At 46.0% G+C, this 26,326-nt stretch overlaps 1 protein-coding gene across 3 annotated transcripts in view; it reads left to right on the top strand.

Moving 5' to 3' along the window:
- Positions 1 to 26,326, top strand: part of LOC144818569 (E3 ISG15--protein ligase HERC5-like) — a 511,308-nt gene that overhangs the window by 138,192 nt on the left and 346,790 nt on the right. For all 3 annotated transcript variants that reach the window (XM_078676100.1, XM_078676101.1, XM_078676102.1), the window contains 2 exons: positions 3,574 to 3,668; positions 11,338 to 11,441. In XM_078676100.1, coding sequence (XP_078532226.1) covers positions 3,574 to 3,668; positions 11,338 to 11,441 — 199 coding nt within the window. The remainder of the gene's footprint in view (positions 1 to 3,573; positions 3,669 to 11,337; positions 11,442 to 26,326) is intronic.

Raw genomic sequence — 26,326 nt, forward strand, 5'->3', positions numbered from 1 at the left:
ATAATGTAGACATGCACTCAGATGCTATAGAAGAAGATTTTCTATTCGATACGCTGGCTACATCAGAAAAAGTGTCAAAACGATCCCCATGTTAAAGGGCGTCCTGAATCACGCAACTGACATTTTCAAGGACACTGCTAGGGCACGTGTCATCAACCCAAGAATAGAAAAAAAGTACAGGGCGGCACCAGTAGACCCTACTTACATCAAAGGGCAACTACCTTTAGATTCTTTAGTGGTATCCAATGCACGAAAGCGTGCAAATTCACAAACTACTGGAGAGGCTGCTCCTCCTGACAAAGAGTCCAAAATTTTAGAAGCATCAGGCAAGAGAGTAGCAGCTCAAGCAGCAAACTCATGGAGAATAGCCAATACTCAGGCCTTGCTGGCCAGATATGACAGGGCACACTATGATACTTTAGAGGGACTTCTCCAACACTTACCTGAGCCGTACAAAGACCAGGCAGATGAACTCATACAGGAGGGAAAGCTCATCACCAATGCCTCCATTAAATGTGCTCTAGACGCGGCAGATACAGCTGCCAGATCTATTAACACAAGCGTACTACTTAGGAGGCATGCATGGCTGCGAATATCTGGATTTAAACATGAAGTACAGGCTACAATTCCTAACCAGCCTATAAATCCAGATTTTCTGTTTGGTCCAGCAGTTGACTCAATTCTGGACAAAATGAAAAAGGACACTGAGACTGCAAAGTCCATGGGGGCTCTTCAGTCCCAGCAACACAAAAGCTCCTTTCGTCGCTCCACCTATAGGGGATGGAGCGCAAAGTAACACATCGCAGCAATCCTCCACATACAAAACTAATACGCAGTCCACCTACAATAAAAACACAAACAGGGGTGGATACAGAGGTAATAATAACAAGGGCAGAGGTCGTGGAGGCAATGCAAACAGATCCTCCACTAACACCAACCAGTGACTTCTTGGCACTACCCCCAGACCATATAACACCAGTCGGGGGAAGACTACAACAGTTCCTGCCAGTCTGGTTAAACATCACTACAGACAAGTGGGTCAGGCAAATTATCCAACATGGCTATTGCCTAGAACTCACATCAACACCACCCAACATTCCACCCATACACCGTCCAATGTCACAGGAACATATAACATTACTGCAGCAAGAGGTCATCAGTATGCTGCAAAAGGGGGCCATAGAACCAGTCCCACTTCAACATCAAGGAACAGGAGTATACTCACTATACTTCCTCATTTCCAAAAAGGACGGTTCTCTCAGATCAATATTGGACCTCAGGCCCCTCAACCTGTACATTTTATCAGAGCATTTTCACATGCTCACTCTGCAACAAGTCTTGCCATTGCTGCGTCAGGGAGACTTCCCAGCAACCCTAGACCTCAAAGACGCATACTTTCATATACCAATACACCCTGCTCACAGAAAGTATCTGAGGTTTACTATTCAAGGACAACACTACCAGTTCAAAGTCCTACCATTCGGTGTCACAACAGCTCCATGGGTGTTCACCAAATGCCTAGCAACAGTGGCGGCACATCTCAGAAGACAACACATCCATGTGTACCCATATCTGGACGATTGGCCAATACACACGCCATCGGCCCAGCAATGTGCCAAACACATGTCAAAAACCATTCATCTCCTGCGCAGTCTAGGCTTCTCGCTAAACTACCCAAAATCACCCCTGCAACCCTCCCACGTCCAACAGTACCTGGGAGCCACAATAGATAAACTAGTGGCCAAGGCATACCCCAACGCAGCACGGATCAACAGTATGCAGATGTTGATCCAAAAGTTCAGACCACAACACTCATTGCCAGCTCGAGTGTTTATGCAACTAATAGGCATGATGGCCTTGTGCATATTTATAGTCCCACATGCCAGACTACACATGCGTCCGCTACAGGAGTGCCTAGCAAGGCAGTGGAACCAGGCTCAAGGACAATTAAAAGACCTAGTGTTGGTGACCAGCCGTGTATACAACTCTCTGCATTGGTGGAATCCACAAAACCTTTGCAAAGGACGACTGTTCCAAGAGCCTGTCCCACAAATAGTGATGACAGCGGACGCATCCCTGCTAGGCTGGGGAGCCCATGTCCTGCATTACACAGTCCAGGGACTATGGACTATACAACAGAAAAAGATGCACATCAATCTTCTAGAGTTGATGGCGATCTTCCTAGCCCTAAAAGCGTTCAAGAAACAATTATGCAACAAAACTGTGTTGATCCGGACGGACAACATGCCGGCTATGTATTACATTCAAAAGCAGGGAGGGACACACTCCCCACAGCTGTCGCACCTAGCTCAAAAACTGTGGAAATGGGCCATTCAGAGGAACATGTTTCTCATGGCAGAACACCTCCCAGGCAAGGACAATCAAATAGCCGACCTGCTCAGCAGACACAGTCAACAAATGCACGAATGGGAGATTCACCCCAATGTGCTCCAACCATTGTTCCAGAAGTGGGGACAACCGGAAATAGATCTGTTTGCCACAAGCGAAAACGCAAAATGCCAGTACTTTTGAGATGGCATGCTGTCAGCGGATGTAACACTGTGGAAAGAAACAACATTATTTGCATGGGATATAGAGCTCTATCAGGTAGTTTTGGCACAAGATTTAGATGAAAAGTCTGTACTGTGCTCAGCTACTACAAGACAACCGCTTCAGCAAGGCCCAGGGGTTGGAAGTGGTAACTAATGACTGGATTCATATACTGGGAAAATATACAGAGATGTAGCAGATGTCTTCTGATTTTCACCCATAAAGATCTCACTGTATTAATTATAAGAGCAAAGTGGATCCATTTGGATGCCCCTGGTTTCACGCAATACAAGACGGGAGGAGGAGACCCACCCTTCCCAGACAATGGAAATGCCCCACCTCATTCCCATGGGTGGAAAGTGGAGACCCTGACACTGAAGCACGGGGCAGCGGGAAAAGAAAAGGACCACAATAAGAAACTCTGCAGGCCAGCTCTTCTCAAGCCCTGTCCCTGGTAGACAGTTGGGGGGGGGGCTGGGGGCAGTTGGGTTGTAGCTTGTGGTTCAAGGTGAGGAAGTCTCACAGCCAGACCCGCTCCCCTGCTCGTCCCCTTACCTGCTGTGTCAGGAAGGCTGAGGTGCAGAGATCTCACACCTCACTGTGACCATGCTCGGGCGCCCCACCTTGAACCAGCTCCGGCGCTCCCCTGCCACAACACTCTAAAATAGCTCTAAGCTACAAAGCTGTAGTATAGGTATGTTATTTAAAAAAGAAGTAACGGATAGTACCAAGGAAAAAAAGTAAAAATTGAAAACCCCAGTCCTATCAAAACTGAAGGAAGACAAAGAGAGTTCAACATGCAGTGTCTTTTTTTCATGTTATATTATTATGTTTGTGCAACCATGTTATAAAAATAAGTAACAAACAATGACTGCCATTAACGTGTCTTAGGTAGTCGTAAAAGAGACAGTGCACTTTTAGAATTGGGGAATCAGTATTCTCTTGCTAATTTTTTAACATGATTGTTTGTGCTTTAATTTTGGTAGTATGAAAAAATGACGTGAACTTCCCTTTCATTTTCAGAGCTCGATAATCATGGGAAAAAAGGTACCTCAGGAAGAACCTATAAAATCATAGCTGGAGGAAACCAAAGTGCTGTTGTCCTTTTGGAGGAAAAGGTATTGAGCTTATGCCAAATGTATTACATATAATGTGACTAATTGTTTTATCAATGCTATGTTCCAAAAAGTCCTTAATTTGAGCTGGTGGGGCCTACCAACGCTCATTTTTGGAGACTGACTCTTATTTTTCCACATTTGACATTTACCATTTACCAAGAAAAAGAGAGGGAAAGCACACAAAGTGGAAAGACAGCAGATGAGAAACATGGAAAAAAACATCACAAAGCATGAACCTGCAAGAGTGAGATAAAAGAGCAGGGAATGTTGCTAGTGGATGAACAAGGCATGAGGTTGATTCAAGATTACGCAGCCTTGGCATTGGATGCACCAACATTTAATAGTTCCTGCCGTGGGCTTCTGAGCAGAGCTTTGGCCACCGGCTCTCATTATTTTACTAATTAAGCACTGGTTCCAGCTAGATGGGTATGTCCCAGAGTCTGCATTTAATAAGGTGCTTGTCTCAGTACTGAGTTGTTGCTATGCCGCCGATACGTACTATTGAAAAATAGTGTGGAAAATAAAAGGTAGAGAGTCAAGGCACAATTTTGCACCAGGACTGGTTAGTAAGGATGATTAGGTGTTACAGCACAAAGGAGAGTCAGACACGGTAGGTAATTGAGATAAATAGGGGTAGAAAGCGGTGAAGGGATGAGGGCGGCACAGGAATGTCTCTCATTCATACCTTGGTCCCAATTTCTCTGCAGGTTAAAATGATGATGTTGCTTGCAGTTACGTCAGCAGACAACTCTTAACGTTGACAGGAACCACTGTCATGGTGGTCCCTGTAACTGTTGTAAAAGTTTGACAGTTAGTTACATCCACCCATCAAACATTCACATAGTTTTTCATTTTTCGAAAACAAACTTAGGAAGCGGAAGTTTGTTTTTGAAAAATTAAAAACTAATGACCTCCACACCATGGCCATTATTTTTTACAATCACACTGCCACCTGATCGCCCACTCTAAATTGGGCGGCGGGACTGTGAGCTTGCCAGGCAGGGTACTCCGTCGCTCTAGTGGCGGAGTACTTTTTCTGCCAAAGGCAAAAGCAGCTGCATAGTGTATTAGCAGAGCCTTTTTCAGTCTCCTGGAGCTTGAACATGTTTACAAATGAATGTACAGTTGTCAGACGTAATGTCATGCGGTTCATACTTTCTCAGTCAAACTCCACGTTTGTTGGACGACTGAAAAGTGAAAACTGTGCAAGACTGATTCTACGCACACCATCAGGATATCTTGGCCTTAGTCCTGGCTTGCTCACAGTGCACCATCTCTATCCATAACCACAGTCGACAACCAGTGGTATATTCAACCTCAGAACATGACAACCCCGACTCCCCAAGGAAGTTTTGGAAACAGATCTATAACCTTTTTGTTTGGTAACTCATGCATGCCCAAGTGGAGACACAAGAAATACTCAAATTGGCATTTCAATATTTATTGAAGCAATAAGATTCTGGTGTAAAATACCTGCGTTGCAATAATCAATAGAAGGAAACAAAACAGAAATCAGCATCACAGCAATGGTAAAGAACTTAAACAATGCAAACATCGTGCTGTTACATAAAATATGTGCTTGCATATGTGTACAACAGAGGTCTTCAATCTGTGGGGCGTGACCCCCAGGGGAGACGTGGAGGCCAGGGAAGGGGGTCGCGCATTCCCCAGCTCCTCTTGTAACACCCTAGATTCTAGGCTGTTATAAATGCTCAAATAAATACATTGGCTCCCGGTTTTTATAGCTGGTTAAAGCTTACGTTAATTGATTCATTGATGAATCTCCGATCTAGAGACCAACACACACATCCATAGAGGCAGACAAACATACCAGTACCCTTGCACATTAACCAGCATACATACAGACACCGGTGCACACAGGACAATGAGCATTTAGGCACACATGTGCACAGGTAAATAAGCAACCAAAATGAATGCAGGCACCCAGAGAAATAAACACAGAAATACTCATGTACACAGTCCACATGCAGGCACCCATGACAGACCAGGCACACAGATCAGTAGACATACAGAAACCCTTGCCCACACACTACCATACACACCCTTGAACATAGGCCTAGAGACACACACATTCCAATGCACACACACTAACAGATAGACACCGATGCACACGGATCGTGGTTACCCAAAGGCCTCCCAGCGCTAGAACACTCTATAATATCAACGTTTCACCTGTTACACATACAGTCATCATACATTAGAACAATAGACATACAGACACCAATGCACACAGACTAACACACAGGCATCCAAACACAGAGAACTATAGACACACAGGCTTCAAATTCCCAGTAGCATAATGAAAGCAATAAAGCAAACTGGCAAAACAAAGAGGCCCTGGAGTCCGCACAGGGCGTGCTTCCACGTTACAGGCTAAACTCGTAGATAAACGTGTACTTGTCTCATTTAAAGTGCCTTCCCAGTGTAGGAAATGTATAAATAAATACAGGCTTTTGGAATAGAGTTAAATACACTATCCAGCTGCACCTCGCAGGATGTAGGGAAGGGAGAGATAAGAGGACATGGATACCGGCCTGGCTCTAATAGGCTCACCAGTGGCATGTGAGCTGTAGGCCTGGTGAGGCACACGACTCTTCGATCTGTTATGATAAGTGGTTGTTGTGTTCATTAGGGTGGCTGGTCCACGCAGGCCCGGTGAGGTACGATACTCTCATTCATAATAGGCCTTCTATAAATTTCCCTTTCCTTTCTTGTGAGAAAGTGAATTCCTGTTGCCGCCCCCCCCCCCCACACTTTTTGTCTGATACCTGATGCACTTTTCCTAGGTGTGCCCTGGGTCCCTGCCAATCAGGTACCCAGGGCCTGCGTTTCTTCCCTAAGAACTATACTAAAGCCTAAACCCAATTGGCATCTCTGGCCACATATCAGCCCCTAGTAAATGGTACCCTAGGTACCCAGGGCATTGTGACCAGAGAAGACTCCTAAGGGCTGCAGCACTTATTGTGACACCCTTAGGGGCCCTGTACCTTGACACCCACACACTGCCTTTGCAGGCTGAGGGCCCGATTCACAGAACTAACTTAAGACAAAATCCTAAACTTACTACCACAGAAGGCACTTACTCATTTTGGTATTCACAGAATGCACTTACTCATTTCGGTATTCACAGAAGTTAGGAGTCCTAACTTTAGGACTCTTAAATGCCTTCTGTGAATACCGAAAGTCCTAAAGTTAGGATTTTTCTCAATTTAGTAGTAGTAAAGTTAGGACTCCTAACTTTAGGACTCCTAAATGCCTTCTGTGAATACCGAAAGTCTTAAAATTTGGATTTTTCTCAACTTTACTACTACTAAACTGAGAGAAATCCTAATTTAAATACTTTCGGTATTCACAGAAGGCATTTAGGAGTCCTAAAGTTAGGAGTCCTAACTTTACTACTACTAAATTGAGAACAATCCTAATTTTAAGACTTTCGGTATTCACAGCAGGCATTTAGGAGTTCTAAAGTAAGGAGTCCTAACTTTACTACTACTAAACTGAGAAAAAACCCAATTTTAAGACTTTCGGTATTCACAGAAGGCATTTAGGAGTCCAAAAGTTAGGAGTCCTAACTTAACTACTACTAAATTGAGAAAAATACTAATTTTAAGACTTTCGGTATTCACAGAAGGCATTTAGGAGTCCTAAAGTTAGGAGTCCTAACTTTACTACTACTAAAGTGAGAAAAATCCTAACTTGAAGACTTTCGGTATTCACAGAAGGCATTTAAGAGTCCTAAAGTTAGGACTCCTAACTTCTGTGAATACCGAAATGAGTAAGTGCATTCTGTGAATACCAAAATGAGTAAGTGCCTTCTGTGAATACCAAAATGGTAGTAAGTTTAGGATTTTGTCTTAAGTTAGTTCTGTGAATCGGGCCCACAACCCCACTGCCCTGGCATACATCAGCCACCCCTCTAGCTGGGTGCCCTATGCCAGTGGTGTGGGCACGGGTGCATGAGCCCTGTGCCCCTACAGTACCCAGGGCCATTCCTGGGCATTGTAAGTACAGTGATGCCATTAAGAGTATATGGTGCTGGGAGGTTGTCATTACGAACTCCACAACACCATAATGGCCACACTGAAGACTGACAAGCTTGATATCAAACTTCTCAGCACATTAAACCCACACTGATGCCAGTGTGGGATTTAATGTCAAATGCACTACAGAGGGCATCATAGAGATGCCCCTTGAAACCTAACCTACAATCCACGTCTGGGCTGAGTGGCTGCAGAGGCTGCCACACAGCAGACATGTTGCTGGACCTCTGGGTGGAGAGCCCCCCGCTCTCCTGGGCCTGCAACAATGCACATCTTGGGCGAGGGGCTATGTCTCCTCCCCAGGATGGACAGGGGGAAGCTTCAAAGGCATGCCGCCTCTGAGAGCTTCTCCAGACCATTTATTGTACCCAGCAACTGGCCCCCACCCGTTCTACCCCCACTCTGGCGGGAAGACTGGCGGAAAAACTACGTCAGGAAGGGGGGGGTGCCAACCTTTGCCAACTCCAACCCTCAGGTGGAGGATGCGAGGTGAAGCACGACCCCGGGCTCCGGCCATCTTGTAGATGGGGAGCCCTGCCCAATCTCAGCTAGGCTCCTTCCCCCCTCCCACAGGAGAGGAGCAGGCTAGGGGGTGTACCAACCCCAGGACAGGGACCCATTGGTCCCTGCCCTTGCCCTACCTGTAACGCCCCTAAATTTAGTATTTAGGGGCTCCCTGAACCTTCCTTCCCCAGATCCAGATACCGAAACAAGAAAGAAGAACAAGAAACAGGAGGACCTGCCGTGCAGCTGCTAAGAAGAGGAAGACACCAACTGATTTGGCCCCAGCCCTACCGGCCTGTCGACCCTCAAACCTGCTCCTGCTAAAGTAACTAAAACGTTTTTGCTAATCTGGTTTCAGCTTAGACCCGAGGACTGAATCTAGGATCTGGTCCTGGGACTACTAAAGTAATCTGAATAGTAATCAACTGTACTTACATGTGGAAAACTTATTGAGCTCAATGCTATAGTGTGTTTTAGGATTGTGTTTCTTACAGTCAATACTGTATTAATTGTGTGCACAAACGTTATTGCTCCTTTGCAAAGTAATTACATGAGAGTACTCATAACGAGAAAAGTATATTTTTATAACTGTTGGTTCTAAAAATAAAACAACTATATCTGTGGATATAAAAACAATTGGCCTGTAGTTCAGTCCTTGAGTGTGTGAAACCTTTTGCTGACTGAGTGTGTACAACAAATGCTTTACACTGTCCTCTGGTACTGCCTTACTGCTCGACCAAGCTACCACTTTGGAGAGTAAGGTCAGTTCTGACTTTTACCTCTGTTATACCTCTGGGGTTGGTGGACTCTATACACACTGTACTTCATTCTAGTCCAGTATATATAGAGCCACTTTCTCACATTTCTCCTCGTTTTTTCCTCTTTCCATGTGTGCTTCGTTCTGTAGCTCACATCGAAAGAGGAAAACGCCTATCAGGATTGTTTTTTTTTAAGGAAGGTGCTCCTTCCTGTACAAAAACAATCCTGTCTATGTTGGTGCTAGGCAGCAATTTATGCAACAACGCAAAGGAAAAGGACAGGAATGCACCGTATATCATAAATACTATGCATTCCTGCCCTTTCGCATTGGCATAAGGCAGCGCCGCAAGAAGACTTGCTGCACTGCCCTACGCCAATTCCTCCTAAATGAGGCCCTTTGTTTTTAGCTACACCTTTGACTACACCCCCAAGCTCACTGACTTTTGGTTTGCTAAACACTGTTTAATATTATTTCCCCACTGTAAAAATTATTTGCTGTGGGAATTGGGAGTGTTCATGGTTGTTGATAGTTATCTATGATGAGGAGCACCAGGTTTTAGATATTTTCGTCAGAAGGGGGTCCTTCTGTCTAAAAACGTTTGACAAGGGGGTCTCGGCATCAAAAAGTTAGAAGACCTCTGGTGTACAGTTATATTTGTGCTCCTACGTAGCACTCCCTATCTTAGTGTGCCTACGGTGGGTGAATCCCTCAGAATCCCTGTAGGGTGATCTAACTCCCCAGTTACCTGTGGGTATATTTAATCTTGGAGCCTGTCTTGGTGTAGAGCTGGGCACCATCCTTTTCAGGAGGTAAACAGGATTCAACTGGGCTTGAAATCCAGTATGGGGTGACCTCAACAGTGTCAACAAAATGCTCCTCTGATTAGGGAAAGGAGTGATGTTGTTGCAATGCCAAAGTCCTAGTCAGGCTGTCATTATTGATTCTATCCTGACAGATTTTCGCAGAGCCAACAATAATAAACAACATCATTTTGCGCAGTGAATTTTAGCTTTCGTACAGAATGTTTAAGGCTCTGATAATATGCCTACTAAGATGTGTAAATGTAAGCAAGGTTATTGCATAGATTATTGGCCAGATAAGCTTGCAAGTAAATATGTGTCAAATGTCAAGGTTCAAGAAAAGGTGTCAACCTTAAATGTGCACATCTAAAATGGTGGTGTTCCTGACCGGGTCTAATGTGACCACATGGCAGTATGTATTTTACCTTTTGATACTTGGACCCAATGAAGCTACCTGAATATTGTAATGGTATGTTTGAATAAATACACGCTAAGGTTGTTCCTCCTTCCAAACACAGGCCATGAATTATTTTGGTGAATGGGTTACTCTGTCACAAAACTGATAGATATACTGTCCACTTTATTACAAGTACTCTAGGATATATTGCTCTTGTAATAAGGTGGCTAGCATAGCTGTGTTTCATTTGTGAGGAGCAACCCAGCCAACAAACTCTAAAACAGGCCCTCTATGGTCAGTCTACTACTACCAAAATCCCACCACCTAAAACTGGACCAATAAGACCAGCCCAAAAGTAAATTCTTGAAGTCAGAATGGGAGAGACTTCTGCAGGAGTCCCATGGTGGACTATTTATGGCACTTGGTGTCAATGCACCACGCTTGCCTGGCTGTGGCAGTTATATAGTTCAGGCATGAATGAAACATTGGAAAAGACTGCAGTTCTTAGTATAGATGATAGTTTATTTAGCGATCATGCCACAGCTTACTTTAAAAGGCCCCAGTGGCTGACACTGTGCAGCCCTCAGGCTGAGAGTGCACTTCTTTCTGGTCTCCCTTGCAAGAGGTCTCCCATCTTGGCTTAGCATACCCAAAGACTTTAAGCCTACTTTTAGTGACCCGAAGGCAGCCTTTTGGACTACCGGGAGACCGGGCCTGGTAGTGCAGTCACAGATGTCTCACTGAGTGCCTCACACTCGTGCTGCAATCCTGCCTGCACATCTTCTTGTCCTTCTAGGCATCTGCACTGTGAATCACTCTTCTAAGCAGCCTGAGGAATTGTAGCATTTCATGAAAGGAGTTATCCAAGCAAAAATGACCCCTCCAACTGAAATTCACATCAGTATGCTGATATTTTCTTAAGACAGTGGACCATGGGGTGATATATAAGTATGATCATTTCATACATTGATGGATACATTGAATGATCTATACACTACTTCAACCTGTGTGTGTGGGACCTCTCTGATCAAGGGGAAGTCAATGATTAGTATCCAGAAATCTCAGCAGGGCTTTCTATGCTCAGCCAGCTGATTGCATATTGAAATGTTAAACACACTTCCCAAATAAATGTTCCTTTTTTTGACAGTTTTGTGACAGGGGTATGAACAGGCAAATAGCCAAAGTTGAACCTGGCATGCCAGAGCGATGGCTTGCAGATGGAAACTCTGATCAAAGGCGGAGAACAAAACAGTAGGTTTTACTAGTTATTGCTCTTGAACTGTAATGCATTCTTCTTTTAAGGTACACATTTTGATACAGCATTATCAAGCTAGACAACGGACTCAGCATTCTGAGAGTTTTAATTCTAGAAAGAGAGCATTCAGAGGCCCTAGGTCCACCATCTACACTTGATTTTTCTGGCAGACTCTTAGTCGAAAGGCATCTAAGCTCAGCGTTTACGCTCCAACGCTCCCTTTAGCGCATCATGCAGCTTTACCTGTTACACACGACACAGGCGCTATATCCACACTAGAGCATGCTGGCATCACACAAATGCCAGACCTTTACCCCAATGGTAAATATATAACCACAGAGGATGTACAGTTTATACAAAATAAAACCCCACTGTTCATGTTTACATATCATAGAATACGGATGGCTGTCCAGGCCTGGTATCGCACCTACCCTGATGAGCCACCGACATTGCACAAACTACAGCTGCCCCACTCGCCATAAGTTAATCACTATATTATATAGTGTGGCCTGTGGGGAGATATTCTTGGGTAATAATAAAAGCCTTGATCGCTGGAACGACACAATCGATCCCCCACTCACTGCAACAGACTGGGAACATTGCTGCCGACTATCGCAAACCCTCACTTCAAATGGCAACCTACGTATTATTCACTTTAAATATCTGCACCAGGTCTATCATACACCTGCCCTCATACATATATAGGTTATCAGGGGCACGCACTCATGCAAAAGATGTGGGGCAAGAGGGGCTGACTTCATGCATCTAGCTTGGGGCGGTCCGCACATTCACAAGTTCTGGACTGAGATTACAACACACTTGCAGGACCTGACCACTGTCACTATACAATGCACACCCCATGTTTGTCTGTTGAGGCTGTCATTTGAAAGGTGCAATGGGTAAATTTGTACAAATTGCATTGTTGATTGCGAAATGTAGAGTGTCAATGCACTGGGGGGATAGTACGTCCCCTCTACTGGAGCACTGGCTCAAGGACCTAGTGCATTGCAAAGAGAACTTGGTAACAAACACTTAAGAACTCCTGGTGACCTCATGGGCCAAGGATATATGGGCGCCACTCATGTACTATCTAAGACAAAAATATCAGCACGACTCTATGGATTGCTCTGTCTAAACACCGTTTTGTAATATACCATCTCAGTGTAATGCCTAAAATGTTTACATGTGTATGGGGAGGATGGGTGGGAAATAAGCACTGTAAGCCATGAGATGTTTCTGTTTGTCATTGTTTGAAAAGCAAATAAAACATTTTTTTAAAGTAATGGTGGAAAATACAATCCACATGGATCTATAGCAAGAACTTGCGGAGTCCTTGCTGTTCCTCTTCACAGCCGAAGTGCTGTTGTAAGGCAGCAGCTTATTAGGATCCTGGTTGTCCTTGTTTAGTAACTGAGAAAGGGGTGGAGAATGAGAGGTGGCCGTCTGGCGAAAGAGACTTTCATTAAATTGTAAGGCAAAGAGTGTGAGAAGTAGCTCACACCAAACTTTACCTGCTTCTTTTATCTAGGTTGATTTTTCTGCCCGTAGAAATACAATATATTATAGACAGGGTGAAGATGGGGGTAGGATAATAGCTCATATGAATGTGGAGGCCGAAAGAATAAGAATATGGTAGTCCCTTCAATAAGTAACTGTGAAAATGGGTTCTTCCCATATAGCCACCTGGATGGATTTCTTGCTTTTGAAGTACTTGGTTTTTTAACCTCTGCTGTGAGACTCACTAAGTAAGTCTCATTTAGCGTAAGCTTTGGTAAAAAAGACTTTGGGTGCTAGCCCAGTGTCTACAATAAGGTCTCCTGCTGCACAGCTGGGGTAAGAGGCTCTAGTCTGGTTGCACGTAAACACCTGTGCACTTGTGAGTGAGCTGTGCAAGTAGAACTACTGCACCACTCAACTCTGCAGATGCGTAAAGGTAGCCTGTAGTAGAGAAGACCTTTCATGCATGAGTCATACCTTGTGCAGGTCTTATAATGTCAGTGGGAATTCATAGTGTACATCTGTTGTGGTTAATGAAAAGGGTGTGCGCTTTACAGTTGTGTAATGAAACATTATGGGGTCGCCCTACAGATCTTAATGAGAGGCCAGAGTCACTCATATTTCACAGATATTTATTGGCTTTGTGCTTAATTGGGCCCCCTGAAGGTTTGGGTCCCCCCTGCACCGTAGGGGCTGCAGGGGTCTGCTTTACGCCCCTGGTGCTTTACTGTATTGTGTGTTATGGGTGAGAGTTGCACCAAAATAACATGTTCCAGGCATATGAGCTGTAGATCACATTCTGTGAATACTCCTGCCATCTACTGTTTGGTCTGGATGTTTGCACTTTGTTTTTCTTCAAAGAAGTCTTTCCCAGTCACCAGGTAGGTGCCTCCTCCTTTCGGTGATAGTGCGCATGGGCATTGGCTCCATTGTTAGATTGTGTTTTTTCCGCCATCAGTTTTGGATGTGAATTACTGCACTCTGGTTGGACACCTTTCATTCGGTTTCCCTCTGTGCACAAGGCACTCACCCTCGACGGTATTGTTTCCGATCGCGTATTCCATTCTTCGCAGATCGTATTTACTTATTAGAACTATCTTTCAACTGAAAAGCTCGTGGAAGCCCGTCGGGCCTACCCGCGTCGGTCCAAACCGCAGTTGATGGAACAAACTCCCTTCAATTTCTGCCCTCTGTGTCACGCGAAGTACCCGTGCACCGACTCACACGAAGTGTGCAACCTGTGTTTGTCTCCGCAACACAGAAAACAGGACTGCAACGCGTGCCAGGCTTTCTACTCCAAGAAGACACTTAGCGACCGTTGGGTTTGACATTGCGACATGCAGAGATAGCACACAGCTCCCCATTCCAGATATCTTCGGGCAGCAATCGGACGAAGAGGCCGAGATGCCATGGCTACCGAGGAGGAGCAGGAACCGATCTCCATTTCGGAGCACGGCTCTGACCAAGATGAAGACATCCCACATGGACAACGTACTGTGAGTACAGAGCCTCCCTCATCCCAAGATCCACCTCAACACAAAAAGAAGGCTCCGGTCCAACATGCGCCCTCGGGCCCCGGTCGGCACTGAGACCACGCTTCAGATGCCCCGCCTTCTGCCTCGGTACCGAAGCCTACAAAAAAGCCTTCTGGCTCTGAAAAGCCTCACTCTAAATCGGGCTCTGAGCCGAAACCTTTGCGGTCAAAACACTCGTCTGGCTCCGAACCACACCATTAGGCACCGAAACACACTTTGGATCCGAAGACACCAAAACTAAAGACTTCCCATACTTGGACGACTGGCTCATCAAAGCAAGTACGTACCAGCGATGTCTTCAGCACACTTTCAGAACAATTCAGTTACTACATCAACTAAGGTTCACAGTCAATGTGCTAAAATCACATCTCCAACCAGCCATTACTCAGAACTACCTAGGAGCCACTCTAGATACTCAAAAGCCTCTGGCGTTTCCCAACGCAGCCAGAGTTGGCAACATTCAGGCTTTAGTTCTCCAGTTTCAACCCAATCATGTGCTTCCAGCTCGGGTTTATGTGCACCTGCTGGGAATTATGGTATCTTGCATCATGATCGTCCCCCATGCCAGGCTGCACCTGCATCCACTTCAAGAATGCTTAGCAAATCAGTGGAACCAGTCACAGGGTTTATTAACCAATCAAGTGTTGGTAAGCTGCCGTACTCATCGCTCTCTGCAGTGGTGGACACACAAAATGTATCAAATGGACGGCCCTTCATAGACCCGGTTCCACAGATAGAACTAAGAGCAGACGCGTCCCTCACTGGTTGGGGAGCTCATCTTCAACAACACACAGTGCAAGGCCTGTGGAGCCAACAGTAAAAGTTGCTCCTTATCAATCATTTGGAGTTGCTTGCAATCTTTCTAGCTTTCAAGGCATGTCAGACTCACCTGGAGGGCAAAGCTGTTTTGGTTCGTACAGACAACATGACAGCTATGTATTACATACAAAAACGGGGGGACACACTCTCTCCAACTGTCCAACTTAGCCCAAGACATCTGGAGGTGGGTCATTCACCACAAACTTTATCTCCTAGCGGAACACCTCCCAGGAGTGAACAACTAGATTGCAGACCTCCTCAGCAGATGGAGGCAGCAAATACATGAATGGGAACTGCACCCTCAAGTTCTCCTCCCATACTTCCAAGCTTGGGGAGTCCCTCAGATAGATCTGTTTGCCACACACCAAAACGCAAAATGCCAAAGCTTCACCTCCAGGTACCCACACCCGCAATCCAAAGGCAATGCACTATGGATGAACTGGTCAGGGATATTTGCCTACGCTTTTCCGCCTCTCCCACTCATTCCATTAGTGGGTCGGAAGCTCAGGCAAACATCTCTCACAGTAAACCTAGTAGCTCCCACATGGCACATCAACCTTGGTTCACAACCCTGTTGGAGCTGTCTCTGATCCCACAACAAAAGCTGCATTTAACCTCCAGTCTCCTCACACAAAGCCATGGAGAAATCAGACACCCAGATCCAAACAACTGAACCTCGTGATCTGGCCCCTGAAGTCATTGAGTTTTGTTATTTAAACCTTCCACCAGAATGTATGACTATCATTCGGGAGGCTAGAAGGCCTACCATAAGAGCCTGTTACGCATCTAAGTGGAAGCGATTTGTTATTTATTGTAATAACAATCATATTAACCCCCTTGATGCTTCCATATAAAACATCATCTGCTATCTGTTACAATTGCAACAGTCAGCATTGGCTTACACCTCCATCAGACTACACCTCATTGCAATAGCTGCGTATCTACAAAATAGACAGCATTTGTCGTTGGTTAGAGTACCCGTAATTAAAGGTTCGAGGTATGTGGGCTGCTGAATTCATATCTGTGCATAGATCGCCGCCTAGTGTTGGGTCCGTATGATTGCACTTTGTTGTCTTGGAAGAGTCTTCGAAGTATCGCGAGATAGGTGACTCCTCCCCTGGACTACAGTGCGCATGGGCATCTTCTCCATCCTCAGATTGTTTTTTTCCACCATTGGGTTCGGATGCAAACTCCTATACTCCAACTCGGAATCCTAAACAAAACTTTCTAAAGGCCAAAAGGCCTTCAACTTCGTCGGTATTGTTCTCGTTAGGTACCTCTCAACTCGATCCAACCTTCCATCTCAAATCGGTCGTCGACGCAGGCCGTTGGGCCTTTTCGACGCCACGTGAGCCGACAGTCGATGGAAAGAAGCCCGTTTAAAAGGTGCCCACAATGCCACTCCAAGTTCCCACATACTGATAAACACTCAGTATCCAACAAGTGCCTTTCCCCAGATCATAGGGAAGAAACCTGCCCAGCCTGCGCCCAGTTTCGATCCAAAAAAACGATACGAAACCGACGGGCTGCTAGGCAAGAAATGCAGCGACAGGCACTGGAACCGGACAACATCTTCGATGATGACCAGGATCTACAGGACGCCCCAGACTCGGACCTAGAAATCGTCACCGTCGAGGACTACTCTGACTCCGACGACGAGATCCCGTCGGGCCAAATCGTGAGTACACTACCCCCGACACCAATTGACCCGTTACCACCGGCTCCGGTCGAGGCATCGCCAAAAGGCCTTAGCCAAGATCATAAAAAACTTTCGCCAGCCCCGCCTTCCGGCTCGGCTCCGAAATCAAAACCGAAACCTTCTGAAACACCAGGGCCCAGTGCCATCATCCTGAAGAAGGTTCCAGAGCCGAAGAAGGTCACCGACCCGAAGGGCATCGATCCGAAAAAGGCCGCACAGCCTAAGAGCGTCGAGCCAAAGAAGACTGTCGACCCCACGAAGGCCGTTAAGCCAAAAACCGTTGAGCCAAAAAAATTGGTCGACCCGAACAAAGGCACACAGCCAAAGGGCGCCGATCCGAAGAAGGTCACCGACCCGAACAAGCCTGCTGTTCCAAAGACTGTCGACCCGGCCACCGGTGCCGTACCGAAACCAGTCTCGAAGCCGGAAAAACCTGTCAACCCAAAGACAACGGCTCCAAAGACACCAGTGGATCCAAAAAAGAACATCGACTCGGTGAAGGACACTCATCCAAAGAAGCCTACGGAGCACAAAAAACGTATCGACCCGAAAGTTCCGGTCGAACCGAAAACACTCGTCGACCCAAAAACAGGGCCTGAGCCGAAAAAGTAAAACAAAACTCCTAAAGTCATCGAAAAGAAAAGTGTTACCGACCCGAAGAAGTCTAACACTAAACCCAGGACTGTAGAGCAAGAACTATTCCACCCAGATCCCGCAGACGACCAAGCTAAAATATACATCAATCCAGACACTGGTAAAGTTACCATCCTGCATAGGAAAAAGAGGCCTTTGGACTTTGTACCTGATTCACCTATTCCACTAAAGAAAAATGACTTTGGGACTTCTCCATCAAGACCCTTCAGCCCCTTTCAACCTATGATGCCTACCACACCTTTTGCACCTTCCTCACCTTCTCACCACGGGGACAATGAGGGGGACTCAGGGTATGAGTCACAGCCTCTATATGATTTCCCACAAGATCCTAACCAAGAGGAACCTTGGGAAGAGCCAACAGACCCTAATGACACCCATCCCATCCCTGATGTACCCACTTATCCTACCAAACCGTCACCTACTGATGACACAGTAGTCTTCAACCAGCTCATAGACAGGGCAGCACAATTCCACAACGTGGACATGCATAGTGACCCTGTGGAGGAAGATTTCCTTTTTGACACATTCACTACTGCAGAAAAAAGTGTCAAAACGCTTCCCATGCTAAAGGGGGTTCTAAAACATGCACCTGACATATTTAAGGACACAGCCAGGGCACGGGTAATCAATCCCAGAATTGAAAAAAGTATAGGCCAGCTCCTACAGACCCTACTTACATCAAGGGCCAGTTGCCACTAGACTCACTGGTGGTAGCTAACGCACGAAAAAGAGCCAACTCTCAGACAACAGGGGAAGCACCTCCCCCTGATAAAGAGTCAAAAATTCTAGAGCCATCAGGCAAAAGGGTAGCTGCACAAGCCTCCAACTCATGGAGGATTGCTAATACACAAGCCTTTCTGGCTCGCTATGACAGGGCGCACTATGATCAGCTCGAAAGCCTTATGCAACACTTGCCCAAGCCTTTCGAAGCACAAGCCAATTATCTTATCCAAGAAGGAAAGTTCATATCAAACGCCTCTATCAAATGTGCGCTTGATGCTGCAGACACTGCAGCTAGGTCAATTAATACTAGTGTCCTCCTACGCAGACATGCATGGCTGCGTATTTCTGGATTTAAGAATGAGGTGCAGTCCACCATTCTTAACCAACCTGTTAATCAGGATTTTCTATTTGGCCCTGCTGTCGGTACCATTCTGGACAAAATGAAAAAGGACACAGAAACAGCAAAATCTATGGGTGCGTTGCAATTTCTGCAACATAGGGGCTCCTTTCGGCGCTCCTCATACAGAGCAAGTACACGAGGGAATGCGTCGCAAACCTCTGCCTCATACAAGACTAACACACAAGGTTCCTTCAACAAGAACACAACCAGGGGAGGTTACAGAGTTAACAGCAATAAGGGAAAAGGCAGTGGATGCAATAACACCAGGGCCTCCACCGACACAAAACAGTGACTTCATTTTGCTGCCTCCAGACCACTTAACACCAGTCGGAGGCAGACTACAGCAGTTCCTACCTGTCTGGCACGCAATTACCACGGACAGGTGGGTGAGAGAAATTATCCGGTCTGGTTATTGCCTAGAACTGACTTCTACGCCACCAAACATACCACCCAGGCATCGTCCTATGTCCTCAGAGCACATCACCCTGCTACAACAAGAGGTGAAATGCATGCTGGAAAAGGGGGCCATAGAGCAAGTCCCTCTCCACCAACAAGGGACAGGAGTATACTCTCTATACTTCCTTATTCCAAAGAAGGACGGTTCCTGCAGACCGATTTTGGACCTCAGACCCCTAAATCAATATATACTGTCAGAGCACTTCCACATGATCACATTACAACAAGTGCTCCCATTGCTACAGCAAGCAGACTTCCTAGCAACACTGGATTTAAAAGATGCGTACTTTCACATACCCATCCATCCAGCCCACAGAAAATACCTCAGGTTCACAATAGAAGGGCAACACTACCAATTCAAGGTTTTGCCCTTCGGGGTTACCACGGCTCCAAGAGTGTTTACAAAATGCTTAGCGACAGTAGCAGCACATCTCAGGAGGCAACACGTCCATGTGTACCCTTACCTGGACGATTGGCTAATACAAGCAAAACCGTACCAAGAGTGTGCAGCACACACGTCCCAAACAATCCAGTTGCTACACAGCCTAGGGTTTTCAATCAACTACACAAAATCGCATCTGCAACCTTCCCACGTACAGCAATACCTGGGAGCCACTATAAACACCTCAGTGGCAAAGGCATATCCAAACACGGCAAGGATAGCCAGCATGCAGATGCTCATTCGCAAATTCCTGCCACAACAATACCTTCCCGCTCAGGTCTTCATGCAGCTCATAGGCATGATGGCCTCCTGCATATTCATCATTCCCCATGCCAGACTCCAAATGCGCCCATTACAGGAATGCCTAGCACGGCAATGGAACCAGGCTCGTGGACATCTGAAAGACCTAGTGTTGGTAGACAGTCGCATTCACAACTCTCTGCATTGGTGGAACCCACAAAACCTTTCCAAGGGGCGACTGTTCCAAGAGCCGGTTCCACAACTAGTACTAACAGCGGACGCATCACTGACAGGCTGGGGAGCCCATCTCCTTCAATACACAGTACAAGGGCTCTGGACAAACAAGCAGAAAAAGCTGCATATCAACCAACTAGAGTTGCTAGCGATCTTCCTAGCCCTAAAAGCATTTCAGAAATACTTGTACAGCAAGACAGTGTTGATCCGGACGGACAACATGACTGCAATGTACCTTATCCAGAAACAGGGGGGGGACACTCTCCACAGCTGTCCCATCTGGCACAAAGCATATGGAGGTGGGCGATCCCCAAAAACATTTTTCTCCTAGCAGAACACCTCCCAGGCAAGGACAATCAGATTGCCGACCTGCTCAGAATGGGAGATTCACCCCCGAGTTCTCCAGTCATTCTTCAAAGAGTGGGGTCACCCAGAAATAGACCTATTTGCCACAAACGAAAACTCCAAATGCCAGTACTTTGCCGCCAGGTTCCCACATCCGTTGTCACAGGGCAATGCGATATGGATGAACTGGTCAGGCAGATTTGCGTACGCTTTTCCCCCTCACCGCTGATCCCGCTGGTGGCACGCAAACTGCGACAACACTCACTCACGCTAATCCTAGTTGCTCCCACATGGGCGAGACAACCATGGTACACAACGTTCCTAGAACTTTCAGTAGTTCCTCATCAACGACTGTCCCTTGCACCCCATCTTCTAACTCAGAACCATGGAGAAATCAGATACCCAGATCCCAATCAGATGAACCTAGCGATCTGGCTCCTGAGGTCTTAGAGTTTGGATACCTTAACTTGCCCCCAGACTGCATGAACATCATTAGGGAGGCAAGACGACCAACCACACGAGCGTGCTATGCAGCTAAATGGAAGAGATTTGTTATTTACTGCAACAATAACCAAATCAACCCATTAGACGCTTCCATACAGAACATTATATGTTACCTGCTGCACCTACAAAGATGTAACTTGGCATACTCTTCTATACGACTACACCTTGCTGCTATAGCAGCATACCTTCAAAACAGGCAACACCTCTCACTGTTCAAAGTACCAGCAATCAAGGCCTTCATGGAGGGTTTAAAAAGGGTGATCCCCCAAGACATCCCCCTTCCCCAGTCTGGAATCTAAACATCATGCTTACCAGACTCATGGGACCTCCTTTTGAACCTCTACACTCATGCGAACTACAATTCTTAACGTGGAAGGTTGCATTCTTAGTTGCCATCACCTCACTCAGAAGAGTGAGTGAATTACAAGCACTGACAATTCAAGAACTTTTCATACAGGTACATGCTAACAGGGTGGTTCTTAGAACCAACCCTAAATTCATGCCTAAGGTTGTATCCAATTTCCATATCAATCAGGCAATTGAACTGCCAGTATTCTTTCAAAATCCACAGTCAGTAGCTGAGAGAGCCCTACACACACTAGATGTAAGAAGAGCTCTACTTTATTATGTGGACAGAACTAAGTCATTTAGAAAGACGAAGCAACTATTTGTTGCTTTTGCGCCCCAACACAAAGGAAATCCCATTTCAAAGTCAGGAATAGCCAGATAGATAGTTAAATGCATTCAAATATGTTATCTAAAAGCTAAACACACTTTAACCGTCCCCCCTAGGGCACACTCTACACGCAAAATGGGGGCATCCATGGCTTTCCTAGGGAACATTCCTCTTGAAGACATCTGTAAGGCAGCCACATGGTCAACAATACACACCTTGATTAAACACTACTGTGTAGACGTCCAGGCAAAACAGCAAGCTGCTGTAGTACAGGCTGTCCTCAAAACTCTTTTCCAAACTGCTGCAGCTGGCACAGGTGGCCACCGCTAGAGGAGATACTGCTATTCAGTCTATGCACAGATATGAATTCAGCAGCCCACATGCCTCGAACGGAATATGCTACTTACCAGTATGCATCTGTTCTTGGCATGTAGGGCTGCTGACATTCATATCGCCCACCCTCCTCCCCGGTGCCTGTCGCAGCTGCAGCATTATCTCTGGCATGGCCATCTCTTACTTTCCTATCTCCATCTCTGCCACAATGGCGAAAAACTATCTGAAGATGGAGAAGATGCCCATGCGCACTGTAGTCCAGGGGAGGAGTCACCTATCTCGTGATACTTCGAAGACTCTTCCAAGACAACAAAGTGCAATCATCCGAACCCAACACTAGGCAGCGATCTATGCACAGATATGAATGTCAGCAGCCCTACATGCCAAGAACAGATGCATACTGGTAAGTAGCATATTCCTTTTCATGGAAAGACTAAAAACAGTCATACCACCAAGACTCCCACCTGTCCCAGTGTGGAATCTTACATAGTCCTTACTAGATTAATGGGCCCACCTTTTGAGCCCATGCACAAATGCGAACCACAGTTCCTCTCTTGGAAAACCGCTTTCCTCATTGCAATTACTTCATTAAGGAGAGTGAGTGAAATACAGGCACTAACCATACAAGAACCTTTTTTCTAACTACACAGAGACAAAGTGGTCCTTTGTACCAACCCCACATTTTCACCTAAGGTAGTATCTGCATTTCACATGAATCAGTCAGTAGAATTACCTGTATTCTTCCCTCAACCTGATTCTGTTACAGAATGAGACCCACACACCTTAGATGTCAAAAGACCATTATTTTGCTATATTGAAAGAACAAAATCAGTTTGTAAAACAAAACAACTCTTTGTTGCTTTTGCACCACCACACAAGGGCAATCCTATCTCCAAATCTGGTATTGCAAGGTGGATTGTTAAATGTATTCAAACTTGCTTTGCAAAAGCAAAGAGGACTCTAACTGTACCCCCTAGGGCACATTCCACTCACAAGTTAGGGGCCATTCTGGCTTTCTTGGGAAACATTCCCATAGATGACATTTGCAAAAGTGCAACATGGTCTACACCACACACATTCACCAAACACTATTGTGTAGATGTGTTAGCGAGACAACAAGCCAATATGGGTCAAACAGTACTTAAAACACTGTTCCAGACAACTCCAACAGCCACAGGATAGCCACCGCTTTGGGAGGATACTGCTATATAGTCTATGCACAGCATGTGATCTACTGCTCGCATACCTCAAATGGATAATGTTACTTACTCAGTAAGCATCTGTTCTTGGCATGTAGAGCTGTACATACACATGTGCCCACCCACCTCCCCGGGTACCTTTGCCACTACAGTTCTCTATTTAGTTTACACACAAACGCATGGACATCTCTTTTCTTTACTATCACTCCATTCTCACCCTCTGCGGGAAAACAATCTAGCAATGGAGTCGATGCCCATGCACACTATCACCGAAAGGAGGAGTCACCTACCTCGTGACTGGAAAATACTTCTTTGAAGAAAAACAAAGTGCAAACATCCGGACCCAACACTAAATGGCAGGAGTATGTACAGCATGTGAATCTACAGCGCTACATGCCAAGAACAGATGCTTACTGGTTAAGTAACATTATCCTTTGCCTAGAGCACAGCTTTCCAAACTTTTCATGTTGGTGACACACTTTTTATAAATGCAACATTTCGTGACACAGCAATGCAGTGTAGCGAGCAAGCGTAGCGAGCAAGTCCGAACCAACTACACAAGGGTTCTCCGCCGGAGACAATTTTGAAAAGAGTTGGCAAATTATGCATTTTCAAGCACATTTGAGAAAGCAGGAAGGTTAATAAAGCAATTTTGAATCTGTTCTAACAAAGACAGTGACCAGCAAAACTGCCTATCGCTTGTTCTGCGGACATGGGTCATGTGTCAGAGCACAAACCCTTGCTTCAATCAACCAGTTGTATCTCCATCTCAAAGCCAACATGCCATAATGCTGGGTTTCCTGGTAATCTAACCCTCCTTTTTGTGAGTCTTGGTAGATTCTGACAGGAGGGGTATTCCTGCTAGGTGGGGTTGAGGGGCAGTCTTGCAGGAGTAAGTTCTGCCACCCTCTCTTACTAGCCTTGATGGGAAATGACTGGTGGCACATTAAATGCACACCAACTCGTTTGAAAAGTGCTGTACTCTGCTATTGAAAGTACAGAATCCCTTTTGCGATTTCTTCTGAATGTCTCACCAACATTTAGTGCTCAATGCAGATGTTCTGTCACTCTCATATTAAAGTGAACCAGCCTTGCTGAATAGTGATTTTGCGGGCACTTTAAAATTAAAATATCCTGCCTGCTTCGAATATGCTGCCTGCACCATTAAAAGTATGTAGTCCTGGTGAGAAGATCTGTCACAGTCACATTAAAAGTGAACCAGCCTTTGCTGACACATATAAAGGTATAGCTCTGGCATGAAATGTTAGTGCTGTGCCATAAAGTAAAGCAGCCCGGGACTAGTCTGTTAGTGCCCTCCCATTAATACAAACTTTCCATGGAGTTTTGAGTAGGGGGCTGTGGAGCAGGAGGAGCAGTCACAGCCTCCAGGGCGCAGACTGCACAATAGTGATGCCCTGAGTGTTTAGCCTGACAATAAGCAATATAACCATAAGTGCAACTCAGGCTTAGACCCTGACATCTAATGAGTCGTGTAAGAAGGATTAGTGAGAAACTGATGACCCAAACACATCTCTCAAGACCAAGAATAATTTCTCATCTTTACCTATGGCGCAGGTCAGGCGGCTGCTGGCGCAGCACCTCCACAGTGTATTGCCCACCTACATCAGGTCGGTCAGGCCGGTCGGGATCTTGATGCTCATGGTGGCGGCCCGGGGCGGAAACAGACAGCAGAGCCCGGCTGTGGTCCCCCGCCGTACCTCCCCCCCAGGCTACCACTCCTGTCAAAACTTACCGGGCGCCGGGAATGGGGAGCGGAGGGCCGCGCGCACATGCTTAACTGCCTCACTCGCCTTCCTCTGCGTACTGTGTCATTGACATGCGCAGTACCATCCTGCTCAATCAATGAATAGAGCACGTCTCCATGTCGTTGCGCGACACGCCCAAACATGGCAGGCGACACAGTACAGTGTCGCGACACAGAGTTTGGAAAGCTCTGGCCTAGAGACTAGGTGAGGCATCAATTGTATGGTAAGCCAAGATCCCTAATGCAGATTTTATATTACTTTTGTCATATCTACACTTCTGGCAGTTCAGGTATTTCATTACTCTCTGAGCCAGCCCCTTGATTAGACTCTGGCTTATGATCAACCTGCTGGGCCAAATTAATTGTTCTGCTGGCCAGCTGGGGAATCAAAGCCTTCTCCAAACAAAAGGGCAGTTGGCTAGTGATTAGACCTGTTCCTGGTAGAGGAAATGATGTGGTCAGAATCTGCATGCACTACCTTTTCACAATATACCAGGCTTCGGAAGGCTCGCTCCAAGGAGAACAACTGAGGGCAGCCAGACCCCTGGAGCCAATCACAGGAGGGTCTCTCCTTTGAGGTTCTTGAGGGAAGGGACCAGGCAGCTTTGGCAGTTAGGGAGATAGTTTCCAGGCATTTTAATAGACCAGTTGAAGTCACCATGTTGAAAAGTCCCAATGTCAATGTAGCATTGGGAACTGTAGTAGGAGGGAGGGCGCCTGACCCCGATGGCGTCCCTACAGAAATGTTCCTATATGACAAAACAAGATGGGGCAGGTACATCTTGTTACTGGCCAACTGTTGTGAAAGGAGCCCCCATACCATATTTGTGGAAAGGGGCAGAAATAATCCCCATTTACAAGAAGGGAGATAAAACACAACCAGGTAATTATAGGCCCATCAGTCTGAGAAGACTCCCTACAAAAGATAATGGGTAGGTTAATCCTTAACAAGTTCCAGGAGTGGATTGATGAGAATTGCATTTTATCCCCCCTGCAAGCCGGTTTTTGAGCATATACCAGCACCATTGACCAGGTGTTTTGCTAGACATTGTTGTATTGGAAAACAGTGGCCCTGGGCAATGGCAGCCTGTACGCTGCCTATGTTGATTTAAAATCAGCATTTGATCTTGTTCCCTGTTCCAAACTATAGGCAATCTTGGGCGAAATGGGGATTCCTCCTAACTTACTCACACTACTTGTGAGATTGTATGAAGAAAACTATGCCAAAATTCGTTGGGGTTCCCAGGGCATGGTTACCAGCCCCTTCCCAGTAGAGAGAGGTGTACGCCAGGGATGTGTGCTGGCACCGACCTTATTCTCCCTATTCATCAATGGTATTGTAAATTATCTGGAAGCAGAG

This window comes from Lissotriton helveticus, chromosome 2_1, assembly GCF_964261635.1.
Source record: "Lissotriton helveticus chromosome 2_1, aLisHel1.1, whole genome shotgun sequence".
NCBI classification, from domain to species: domain Eukaryota; kingdom Metazoa; phylum Chordata; class Amphibia; order Caudata; family Salamandridae; genus Lissotriton; species Lissotriton helveticus.